Source organism: Tamandua tetradactyla, chromosome 25 (genome assembly GCF_023851605.1).
Source record: "Tamandua tetradactyla isolate mTamTet1 chromosome 25, mTamTet1.pri, whole genome shotgun sequence".
NCBI classification, from domain to species: Eukaryota; Metazoa; Chordata; class Mammalia; order Pilosa; family Myrmecophagidae; genus Tamandua; species Tamandua tetradactyla.
Window position 1 is genome coordinate 1,862,989 of NC_135351.1, and position 13,145 is coordinate 1,876,133.

Genomic DNA, 13,145 nt, shown 5'->3' on the forward strand with positions numbered 1-13,145 from the left:
TCGGAATTTTTTTGAACTTTCCCGATTTTAAACAGTCTATATGATGTCTTCATAAATGCCACTTGTCTCAGAAATTCAAATACTTTCATAACCGAATTACTTATTCAGATTGTCTCCTGTAAGCACAAGGAGAAAACCCTTTGTTGGACCAAGTGTCCTGTTGCGTTCTGAGAATGTCATCCCTGTATTTACTCACTTCTTTGGTGGAGTGGGGAGTGGGGCAGCATTTATTAAGCACCTACTATGATCTGGAATACTTCCTCTCTATGCCTCATTCTCTAAACAGATTCATGTTTCTCATTTAGATCCAACTGAAAAATCCTATTCTCTAGGAAACTTCCTTGGATGCCCCGACTCCCACGTCGAGGTTGGGTTACCCTGTTATACCATTATATGTTTTCATAGAATTTGGTACTCCCCACTTTGAAGAGCTTTTCACAGTAACAATTACATTCAAACCTATCTGATTTTTAAAAATATGTCTCTCCCACTAGGGTGCCAGTTCTGAAAGGTTAGGGGCCACATTAGTTGTGCAAACCACTGTGCTGACCCTAGACCTGCAGGGAGCACAGACTTGCTGCAATCACCTGGAAGCTTCCACAAAACACTTTCACTTCCAGAGATCCTAACAGAACTGGCACAAATGGGGGAGACCAGGAAGCAATAAGTTTTAAAAACTTCCAAGGGATTCTAATGAGCAATGAAGGGCTGAGAGCCACGTCTAACAAAGCAGGCAAAAATGTTATGAAGTGAATAAACAGAGAAACAAATACGTGAGGCACTCTAAATAGTTCATGTTTAGTAATCCTTCCCAAAGACCAAAAAGTATGTCTACCATTTGCTGTCATTTTCCCTTGCCAAAACCATAAAATAACGACATTTATAGATATTTACGACATTAGTAAGGAATTATTTAGGTTTCCCTAAATAAGAAGACTAGAAAAGAAATGAATAAGAGCTAAAAAGTCCTCAAATCCAAGCAAACTAACTCATGACAAAACTGCTCTAAGTAAACGATTGTGACCCCTAGTTGGGCTTCATCCCAGATCATGTCACTTCACTCAATCCTCTCAGAAATCTTGCAAGTATCATCACTGCTTATTTTATATAATCCATATGAGATCTTGGGCCACAGAAGCCACGTTTGCCAAGGTCACCTGGTGCTAACCCTAAAGGACACTCCCACATCTCCCCTCATCTCACCTACACCGGCCACCTCTCCTCCGGGGCTGTCATGAGGATGCCGTCCTCCCTTTCTGTTGCCCCCACGATGGTCTCCTCAGTCTCCTTTATGGGCTCCTCATTACGAATCCCTCCAATATTGTTCTCAGAATTCTGCCCTACTTTACTCTCCATTTGGTCAGCTTTGTTTTGGGTTGTCTGACTTGCAAGTAAAGATATCCAGTAGATAGCTGGACTGAAAGAGAGAGACTTGTGTGTGCCCTGCACATCTGTGGTCCTGACTCTCAGGATGTGCAGGGCATACACAAGTCTCTCTCTTTCAATCCAACTACCTACTGGATATCTTCACTTGCAAGTCAGACAACCCAAAACAAAGCTGACCAAAAAGGGAAACCAGTTATCCTCTCCCCTACTTTCCCTAACTCAGTGGTGCTATTAACACAATACCGCCACCGAGCTAGGGAATGTAGGGGAGAGGATGATTGGTTGACAGTTCATCAACCACCCCTTCTTCGTCTTCATGCCGTCAGTCCCCTAGTTGTGCGAGTTCTGAGAATCCATCCATTTTTCCATGTTCCAGCCACCACTCTTCCAGGCTGGAGGCCAGCATGTCAGCCTACTACCTAGTCTCACTGTTTTTGGCCCTGCTCCCTACCCTCTAATCCACTCACCACAAGGAAACCAAGGTGGTCTTTTAAAAAAGTAAGTCCGATCATATCTTTCCCAACAAAAATCTTTCAGTGACTCCCACATGACCCTCTGGATACAGTCCAACCTCCTACAATAGCTGATAGCTGGTGATGGCCTGCCCCGACCTAGCCTTGGTTCCGTCCTCTACCTCTATCTCATTGTTGGCTCTACCCACTCCACCAGGCAGTCCTGTGCATGTGCTATTCTCTCTTACTGGGATATGCTAGCAGACGGCACTTCCTTCACACCACAGAATGTCACATCGCTGACCTCGAAAATCCAGATCAGATGCTATTCCTAACTGCTACCATGGCACGTTGCTCTTTCTCAGTCTTAGAAGTAGGACATGGCATTCTTACAGACTGCTTACCTGTCTGTCCTACACTATTTTACCTGTTGTATTTACCAGTTTATTCTGAGCACCCAACACTGCCTGGCCCAAAGAAGGTATTCAATATTGTCAATATTCATTGAATGACAGAATTATACAAATGAAAGTTGATAAACCTGCATTCAAATGCAGCTGTGACTTCTTTGCCTTTGCAAGACTGGAGTCTACCTGGCAGGCTACTTCTCTTTCTTCTAGGTCTTAGATAGTATATAGCCTTTGTTGAGATGTGATCTAAAGCCAGTTATCTAAAGCACTGTCTTCAGTTATTCTCTCCCAGGACAACCTGTTATTTTTCTTTGTATCACTTATCTCAGTTTTTCATTTGGTTGAGTGTCCAAGGTCTTTCTCTTCCACCACATGGCACACCCATGAAGGCAGGAACTGTGCTCTTTTGTTCACTACTGTATAGCTGCTACTTGGCAGAGTGCCTGGCACACAGCAGGGGCTCAACACAGATGTGAGGAGAAAAGGAACAACCCCGAACAGACACATTAAAAGAGTTTTTCACTCTTCCCTGTTCTGTCTCTCACTCTTAGATATAATGCTAATCAACCCATAGCCAAAAAAAAAAAAGATAATCAAGAAAATTAAAATTAGGTGACCATTCTGTTAACAATTAAACTTTGCTAAGGTTTTATAAAACGGACACTAAGGGACAGGGCAACAAATCAGAAGAGAAACCACCTTGCCTTTTAGGTCTTTGATGCAGCCCTCTTTGCAGCTGTGCATGAGCTGAAGGATCCACTTGTACTGGGCTCCAATACACTGCCACGCAGGGTCCCCAGGTGCGTGCAAGTCAGACAGGTATCTGAAAAAGCAAGTCCAAGGTTGACAAAGCAGGCTTCCCCTGTTACAGCTATAAATGTGGCCAAAAGGAAAGGTACCATATTTTAAATCAAAACCTAAAATTTATCAATTAGAAAAGCACTTGTTAACACTAGTCTTTAATATTTAGCTCTGTTCTCAATGAAATACATTAAAATTTACTTTCATGCAGTTAACAAACATTTATAACATGTATTTAATTTTAAAAATTTAAGAACTTCTTAAAAAAGACAACCAGGACAAAAGGCAAACTTGCAAAGATCCTAGTTAATTAATGAGTATTATTCTTTAAATTTAGCTCACAGTGCTTTTACCTAGAAGTCATTATACAAAGCACACATGGAATCTAGCAGAGGGAGGCAGGGGTGAAAATGGAAATTTCAGCCATTTAAAAAAAAATCCTTTTCTAGTACAAAATATGACCACTAGATGGCAGCATGACACTGTTTTCTGTGAGCATGTAAATACGGGACAATTCAAACTTAAGTTTCCTTTTATCTACATGAAGAGATCTGGTGACAATATGCTATTTTCTTTTTTTTTTTTTTAACATGGGCAGGCACCGGGAAATGAACCCAGGTCCTCTGGCATGGCAGGCGAGCATTCTTGCCTGCTAAGCCACCGTGGCCTGACAATATGCTCTTAACTCTAAAGCCTAAACTCCAAATCATGACTGTTTGAAAAAATAGTTAAGTAGTAAAAATGGGTGTTTTTCCTAAGTTCTTAATAGTTCTTAAAATATATGTTCTTTTTTTTTGTATATAAGAATACCCAAATCCAAATATACAATCGAAATATACTTCATTTGAAAATCTTCTATCAAATATTCAGCAAGATTTGGCCACTGGTCCTAATATAATAAATAAATATAACAAGTTAATCCACCTATATCCACTCCAAAAGCCTGTCTAAAAGAAAAATGAATTTATCTTCTTACTATTATTAAGATTAAGGGTCTATTGTCTTGAGTCAAGACTTTTGTTCAATGATAAATTTTAATTAATGGTTATAAGCTGTGACCCTAGTCCATTCTTAATCACTCAGGGATATACCTGATGTTTCTCTCCCAGTTTTCTTCAGTAACAGATACTGCATTTCTCATGTTTAACTATTACATCTCAATTACCAGATAATCAAGGAGGAACAAGTCCATTTTGTCGTAAGTCAACAACTAATAAAATGTTTGAGAAGAAATCTGACCTCCCACTAAGGAGCTATGCACACTGACCCTGCCTTCAAGGTCAGTAACAGAGGCAGGCTGGTTTCTGTGGGCTGGGCATTTGATCATCTCGCAAAGCGGCTGCTCCACTGCTTCCCCAGAATGCATGGAGTGCTCTGGAAGCAGCCCTGCCCCTCGTCCCTGAAGCTGTCTACTTAAAGGTTGCAAATAGGTTTCTGCACTGAGAAAAGGACAAATCAATTCAAAGGAAGAACTTGACTCATATTATGAAGTCACCAGGCAGCCCCTCTGTAGAGCAGTGCGGTGTCAATTAGACTAAAGAGTAATCTGAGCAGAAGATTAAAAAATATTTGCAAAGTCCCACTGAAGAACACGGGGAAAAGTTGGTAATATTAAACTTCCCTACCTGGGGAAGACCTGATATTCTCAGTCATTGGGTACTGCCAATCTGATCTTGGGGTTTGCCCTTATGAAACTTATTCTTGCAAAGGAGAAGCTAAACCTACTTATGATTATGCCCAAAAGTCACCCCCAGAGAACTTCTTTTGTTCCTCAGATATGGACTCTCTATAAGCCAACTCCACAGCTAAATTCATTGCCCTCCCTCCCCCACATGGGAAGTGAATCCCAAGGGTGTAAATCTCCCTGGCAATGTGGGACATGACCTTCAGGGGGGAGCCTGGCCCTGTCATGGTGGAATTGAGAAAGACTTGACCAAAAGGTGGAAGAGAAATGAAACAAAATAAAGTTTTGGTTGGCTGAGAGATTTCAAATAGAATCAAGTGGTCATTCTGGAGGTTATTCTTATGCAGTATATAGATATCCCTTTTCAGTTTTTAGTGTGTTGGAGAAGCTAGAGGTATAACTGAAAATACTGAACTGTAATCTAACAGCCTTAATTCTTGAAGATGACTGAATAACTATAGAGCTTTTAAGGTATGACCATGTGATTGTAAAAACCTTATGACTGACCCTCCCATTATCCAGTGCATGGACAGATGCGTAAGGAAAAAAAAAAGGACAAAAACTAATATGGGATGCTTTGGGTGGTTTTTTTTACTTTTACTTTACTTTTATTCTTATTTTTATTTTGGGGGGAATAACAAAAATGTTCAAAAATCAACTGTGATGATGAATGCACAGTTATATGTTTAATACTGTGAGCCACTGATTGTACACTCTGCATGGCTTCATGGCATGAGTATATAATGTTATCTGATTAAAAATGATTAAAAAAAAAAGTCACTGTGGCCTTCTCTACATATAGAATATAAACAGCCTAAGAAGAAAACTTTAACTAAATTTAGCTTGGCTTAGGGAATTTATTTTAAGGCTTTCAAATTCCAATCGGATTCTTCCTCTCACACACGGCCTTCTTCCTATTTCATTATCTGAAATACAAATACGACAGTAAGGACATTATGGTTTTCCCCCTCCCCCAAAAACATGAGATTTCATTTTTTCTTGCAAGACTAATTTGTTTCGGCATTCTCCTTAGATAGTCTGTTTTTCTCTACAAATACTTCTGCAACACTCTCATTTACCTAGCCCTTACACTTGGTATCAGTAGTAAAACATAATAATGTTCTTTTAGGAAAGCTGTACCCTTTACATTTTTAAACAGCTAATTAAGAAAGTAGGTCATCCAATTATAAGCGCTCTTTCTTGGGCCACAGTTTAGTAAAAGAAAGCAAATGAGCTTTATTGCTTCATAACATTTTAAATTATAAGTTATTTTTAATATGTTGACTATGTCCTTGCAAAATTTAATAAGTCTCTTTATATCATCTTATTAATGAGTATTAGACCAAGAGAATTTTTTAAAGATAAACTTGTGCTTTCAGAAATTTCAGTGTTTCACTTGAAAAGTACTTGCCTTTTTGGAATTTTCTTTAATGACTTAATTCAGTAAGTTTCTTCTTTTCTTTTAGCTTTTCAAAATAAGTCATTTGATTTCAAAAGCTTTTGTGTAAAATTTATTTTATTGATTTTTTTTTTAATTGCATAAAAAGAACATTTTTAAACAAGGCTTTTGTTAGAGGGGAAAAGCAGGTAAACAATGTTAAGTATGGTGAGCAGAAGCTCAATATTTTGGTATTTAAGAATCAATGTTTTTACATTGATTTTACCAATGACCAGGGACAGGACAACACTGATATGGAAAGTATACAGGACTTTGCTTCTAGCTAAAGTTTACTGGCATGCTGCCTACCAGCACCAAGACAAGACAGGGAGAATGATCTTTAATTAGATGAAAAAGTGAACAAAAACAGGACAATGGAGTAGTAATGTGATTTTCACTCACACCATGCCTAACTCCCAGGACTTGAGAAAATGATACAGATGCATTTTTGTTTGTGATACAGCTGTATTTATCACTACTAGGTGTCCACGCTGCCTATCACCACAGATCTCAGATCCCAACAGACATATGATGTAGTTCTAATGTTATTCTGCATATTTATTAATGACTAAAAATGTAATTTTAAAAAGATAACAGAATTGCTGGGTGCCTTCTCAAAGTTAGCAACAGAAATAAAAGAATGATAAAAGATAAATAAACTTCTGTTGATATTCTAGTACTTTTCCCTTTAAAATGAGAAACATTTAAACGGCCCATTTAAATGCATCTTTTTTGACACCTAGCAACTTTTAAATTATATCCAGTAAGTTAACTTCCCTAAGAATTGCCATATAGATGGTAATTCACTGCATATACTTCTTTACATGTAAAACAAAGCACTTGGATAACTACGGTGTAGTTTCTTTCAAGCTTTACAGTTTTACAATTCTAAAAGCAAGGAAAATCCCCCTAATACCTTTTTTCCTGTGGAGGAAGCCTAATGAAAAATAAGGGTAGGTGGTGAAACCACACAAACACAAGTCTACCCCTGGTTGTGTGTGCTGGACAAAAGCCTTAGGGCTCAGGCTCCTCACCTGTGGAGTGGGTGCACTACAGCGGACCTCTGTGGCCACTGTGAGGATGAGATGATATACAGCGTGCCCAGGTCCACTGTGGACCTCAATACCGGCAGCCCCCATGTTTGTGCTCCCCATGCCACTGCTCAAGTGTCTTCTCAGTGCTCTCCTCGGCAACATGTAAGTGCCGACAGGGACAGGAGTATGGTCTGTGTGCCCCCTCCCCACACTGCGGTGTCTCTGGGGACCCAGGTCTGGGCATGAACCCTGCCTGGCCCGTCACAACCAGAAACACAGCAGACTTCTTTGCCTGAACCCTCCTTCCAGTTCCCCAAATTATTTTCAAAGGTCACATGGCAACCGTAGTCAAATACGCATAACTACATGGTCTATTGTAATTCTATAACTATTGAATGTTCAACAAGCTTCACTAATTAAAGTAAGAAGTCATTACGTTTGGAAAATAACAGCTCATTCTGAAAGCAAAGGCCACTCAAAGTATCCCATCAACAAAAAAGATTATATATTTTAAAATCATATATAAAAAGTATAACTTACGTTTTATCTCTAAAACTGGTATCAATGATCTCTTTCTCTGTAAATGTTATTTACTCAGTATTTATTACGTGTCAGTTGCTGCATTAAATCCTTAAATGTATTCTTGATTGTCTTTGCAGCTACACTGTGATGTAGATCATGTTATCATGTCCATTTTGCAGATGAAGAAACTAAAGAGAAGTTAGTAAGTTGCCCAAACTGAACAGCTGGCTCCCAATATTATGCTGGACTGCTTTCTTCTAAGGCCATCCCTTCATTCCCCTTGAGGTCCATCTCTAAATATTACGCCTGTTTTGTTTTGTCTTTGTTTTTTTAAGTATTCCCATTTAATAACTTTGTTTCTCTTGCACTGATCATTAAAAGCTTGAAAATCAAACAGATATTCCATTCAAGGCTAACACCTTCCAGAATATCCTCTACTGTTGAGCCGTGGCAAATTCCAGCAGCATGAAAACTTCCCACTCAGCGTGTGACTGTATTTCACTCTAAATCAGCTGGTCATACACAAAGAGTTAGCGCTTCGTGGGCACAGGGTGCATACAGGGTACAGCATGCTACACCCAACTAGGTAGGAAGCCCACTATACAGCAGGAGGAAGAACTGACTTGGCAACAAGGCTACTTTTCCTTTCATCAAACTGCAAGATTTTCTTGCCCTTAAACATGTGGGTCTGAGTATTCCAGAACTACTCCTAAATTTATTAGTACACAAAAGACTTCTGGTATCCTACACTAGATCACCTAAATTTTTGCTATTTGGTTTTCCTTTCAACTTTTCATTTCATAAGCCAATTTTCTCCTAAAATTCACTTTGAGGATTTATGAAGTATACGTACCACCACTCAAGTATGTGTGATTCATCAAGATACTTGCAGAAGATTTACCTTATATAACGTTTTTGATCATGTAAGGTCGATGGTGTCTCAAGCAATTTATCCAGAAGTAATTCTCTTAAAGCTTCAATTCGTGTTTCTACTTCAGCATAATCTATTTTAAAAGGAAAGAATATGCAACATTTACAGAATGGAAATGTAAAATCAAATTGTAGAAACAGAACAGTGGTTGCCTTGTGGGGGAGGTGCATGGAGTGAGAAGGGGCACAAAGGAACTTTAGGGAGTGATGAAAACATTCTATATCTCAGCAGGGTGTGAGTGACATGGGTGTGTGCATTTGTCAAAAGTCACCGAGCTGTGAGGCTTGGTGCATTAAGATTTGTGCATTTAACTTTACCACAGTAAAAAAAAATTAAATTTTCTGAGCCCTCACAGATTTGATTTCTGAGTTTAATAAAGCTTATGACATTTCCTCTAGTTGATAAGGTTTAACCCTAAGGCAATTTAATTTTAATTTAAAATAAGCTTTTCTTATTTTCTGTAACTCATAATTTCAAAAGTTGTTAAAGTTGCTTTAAAGTAGGGTTAGAATTCTTAAATATATTGGCCTTTCTGAAGAGGAAAGATTGAAATGTAGGCTTCTATTTCTATAAAATAACCATAATTGATTCTCTCCAGTAAAAAAGACTTTTTAATAGCACCATGGATAACAAACGGCAAGGAACAGCCGAGACAAACCCATCGTCGCGGTTGCTCACGTTCACTACAGCTCAGTAAGAAAAGTGATAAAGTTACTTTTTGAAGCAATTGTTTTACATTTTAAAGAGCACACTATATAAACAAAAATTAAAATGCATGCAACATTCTTTGCTGAACACATTCCACATTGTTCCTGCAAAAGCAAAGTAGTACGTCTAAACGTAATAAACAAATCTTACACTTCTTGAAAACTTGCACCTCCGTTTTCCCAAAGAGCGATTTGGCCTTTTCATAATCATTAATAACCACATCATAATCACCCTTTAAAAAGAAAAATTGAAGACTTTCAGTAAAGCATAATGAAGACATTTGGTCAAGATAAAAAACATATTAAATATTTAAAGTTATGACATCTGTAACCACAAGTACCTAAACATGTACTCTACCTTTTGAATATTCCTTTCAATATTCAGAGGAAGGTTGAAAAGAAACTTAAATCGCTGAAGCACATTCAGTGCATTTCTAGTGGAATCTGCCTTGTCCTTCCGACCTAATACTTCTTGAAATAATGTGTCTGCAGTATTACTTGCTCCTATTTTAAAAGGGAAAAAAAACTTAGACAAAAGCTGATTTTAATTAGAAAATGTGTATAACTGTGCACTGGAAAGAAAAGATTAGACTGTTATTGTAGTTTTACATTAAAACCTAACAGACTGTTTTCAAAAAGTTAGGCATACTGGAGATCTTTCATGATTTGCTAAAATACAATTTCCACTTTGCCTGCTAAGTCCTTTCACATGTGAAGAACAGTATCCAATTAAAAAAAAAAACATTTAGTATTTCCAAATAAATTCTCCAATGTGAACTTACATTTATTTTAGCTACTTTTCTAAATTTTATAGCAACTATGGGTCCTTGGGTTCTTTCATTAATTCAGACAAAAGCTTAAAACACACATACACATAAAAGTACAGTAGTTAAATTGTATGTATTCAGCATCTACATATATGGTAAAAAGTAAGAGCAAGGAGAATATTTTTTCAGAAAAGTTGTTCAAGAGAAATACTTTAAAATGAATTCTATTTCTTAGTACAATTATCTATATCTAATTCAGCAGGCAGAGGAACTAAGATAAAGTAATTTAAAATTATGAACTTCAAAAGATCACCATCAAGTATTCTTAAAATCAGCTAACCATTCTAAAATTACATATGAATTAGACATTTCATATTTTTTTTTTACTTAAACTCAAATTATATAAATCACTGTAATGAAAGAAATGCTTTATCTAAAAGCAAAATTTACAGTGTACAAAAATAGTTTAAATTTTTCAACCTGTGAATTATTTTTAATTAGCCACAAGGAAAGGGGAGAAAAAAGGATAAACTGTTTGGGGTTATTGGATTGCTGCTTGTAAAAAAAATTCTACATTATCTGGTCTAGTGACTATACTTTAAGCAAAGATGAAGAAATTACATCAGTCTCACTGGGTGGCTTGCACGCCATATTCTCTAGTCAACACTGTGGGTGGCCTGATCATGTTAAAAGTCGTCTTTGTAAAATAATTGTTTTATCTAAATAACGTTTAAATTCTGTTGAAATTTTAAAGCCCTGACAGAAAAACTTTGTTTTGTCAAGATAGCTGTTTTTACCACATGCTATTTAAAGAATACTAAATATCTAGTATAAGATGAGAAAAAAATTATTTCCTTCTCACCATCAAACCACAGAAGGATGGCTAAATATGTGACATCTGATTAGGGTTAATACTTTATTTCTTCAGAGAAAAGTATAAAGTATTTGTTCATCAGTTTAAAAACATAAACTTCACGAACTGAGGTTTCAGAAATGAATAGATGTGTGATGGAACTGAATTGTTTTTAAAAAGTTAATTATTTATATGTGGGCTTTAGATGGTTAAGTACCCAAACACTTTATTTTTTATATAATAGGTATAAGAATTCAAAATTTCAAATTTCTCATCTTATTTATAGTGTAGTAAAAAGCTATCAACTAATAATTTTATCACCTCTAAAAATAACGAAAACAAGCACAGAGAGAAAATCCGCTTATAATTAAATAAAATATTAACATTTTATAGATAGTAGAAATTGAAAATTATAAATTTAATTTACAGAGATGTATGTGTTTATATATATTATGCACACAGACACTATAAATTATAATTTTTACATACTTTCTGTCTATATAGTATTATTCTGTTGTGAATTTTATTGCACTTACAAAATTTTTTGAGTTCATAACTCTTTGATAATTGGATGATTACACCCAGTTATTAAATAAATGAGAGCAGTGAAACCAAGATTTGTACAGGCAGATAAAATGCACCAGCAGCTCACAAAATGCATTTTATGTCTTTATTCTCTAGGGCTACTAAAAAGGAAACAAAAAATACTGTACAAATGCAATATTCTGCATGTACGAAGCTACTGCTGCAGACAGACCATCATTTAAGCCTCCACAGGGCACTTCATCTGCATTAATTCATCCTCATCCTCATTCCATCTTTACCACACCAAGATCACACAGTTAAGGCAGCTGACACCCCTCTGAAAGCACAGAGTATAGCTACACAACAAATCTAACTGGACCCCATGCTAATAAAAACCACGACTTTGGCTTTCCAGGATGAAAGAAAGGGGGGAGGGAAGGGAGGGAAGGAGGAAAAGAGAAAGAGAGAGACAGACAGAGACAGAGACAATGAGAGAGAGGAAAATGTAATTGTGCCAAAATTTCTATCGAGAAAACTTACTTGCATAAATCTAATGCTGTCTTATAATTTCATGCATGTGTATTTAAAGTAAATATTAGGCCTGCTCTTATTTCCAAGTGACCTCACAGGTCCTTTACTTGATACTGACACTCAGACAGCAGATCACAGAAGCAATCCTGTGCTCTCTGTACTCTCTGCGTGATGAGTATGTGCACGCACATACTCACCTCCCACAATTTATCCCAGCAACAGGCAAGTTGAATGAAAGTAGGAAGTGAAACATTAAGGTAACTAGAAAGTGAAGATAAATCTAAAATTTATACTCAAACTCAGAGCAAAACCAGGACCACAAAGAAACCTAATAGCCTGCTATGTCTCAGTTCTTAAGAGAGTCTAGAAAATGACTGGATAGACAGCTATCTATAATACAATGATATTATGTTAAAAGTATCATTAACAATATTTAATATTCACGTACAACACTGTTTCTGACACTGGAATGTTAACTGCACACAGAGTATACAGAACTGGAATTCTGTGGATGAGAAAAGTATGTGTTGTGCTGAAGTCAGTTTATACTGGCTGGCAAGAGCCAACTGTTAGCATCCCTTCCCATGCTTAGTTCAGCAGCGTCAACTGGTAGAGTGAAATCAACCACAGTTGGAATATTTACACTTTCGATATTGGTAAATGCTAAAATTAGGTTTTGGGGAATAAAGGGGTTTGGAGAGCTGATTATTAAATACTTATCAGCACACACTGACTAAGGCTTAGGAAATCAGTTCCTTTTTCACAAACTTCAACTCTTTCCAGTATTCCTCAGTGTTCTAAATCCTTGGCTTTTTTCTTTTGATTTTACACAGTACTGTAAAATGAGATCACTCAATTCCATTAATTCAACTAACCTTTATAGTGGTGACTCCCAAATCTTTATCTCAAGATGTGCCTACTAGTCTTAAGACTAACTTTTAGATGTTACTAGATGTATAATAATGATGGCTAATATACTGAGCACTTTATGCTACGTGCTATTCTTTAATACTTTACATATATTAATTCATTTAAACTTGCTTACAACCCTTTAAGATAGGCACTATTATTATCACCATTTTATAACGCAGGCAACTGAAACAT

The 13,145-nt window shown here is 36.8% G+C and overlaps 1 protein-coding gene across 6 annotated transcripts in view; it reads right to left on the reverse strand.

Moving 5' to 3' along the window:
- EXOC2 (exocyst complex component 2) overlaps window positions 1-13,145 on the reverse strand; it is a 244,959-nt gene that overhangs the window by 134,753 nt on the left and 97,061 nt on the right. For 5 of the 6 annotated variants that reach the window (XM_077143499.1, XM_077143502.1, XM_077143496.1 and 2 more), the window contains 4 exons: window positions 9,724-9,869; window positions 9,517-9,598; window positions 8,629-8,731; window positions 2,953-3,119 (listed from right to left, as the gene is read on the reverse strand). In XM_077143499.1, the coding sequence (XP_076999614.1) occupies window positions 2,953-3,119; window positions 8,629-8,731; window positions 9,517-9,598; window positions 9,724-9,869 (498 nt within the window). The remainder of the gene's footprint in view (window positions 1-2,952; window positions 3,120-8,628; window positions 8,732-9,516; window positions 9,599-9,723; window positions 9,870-13,145) is intronic. The other variant, XM_077143501.1, reaches the window with a different exon arrangement.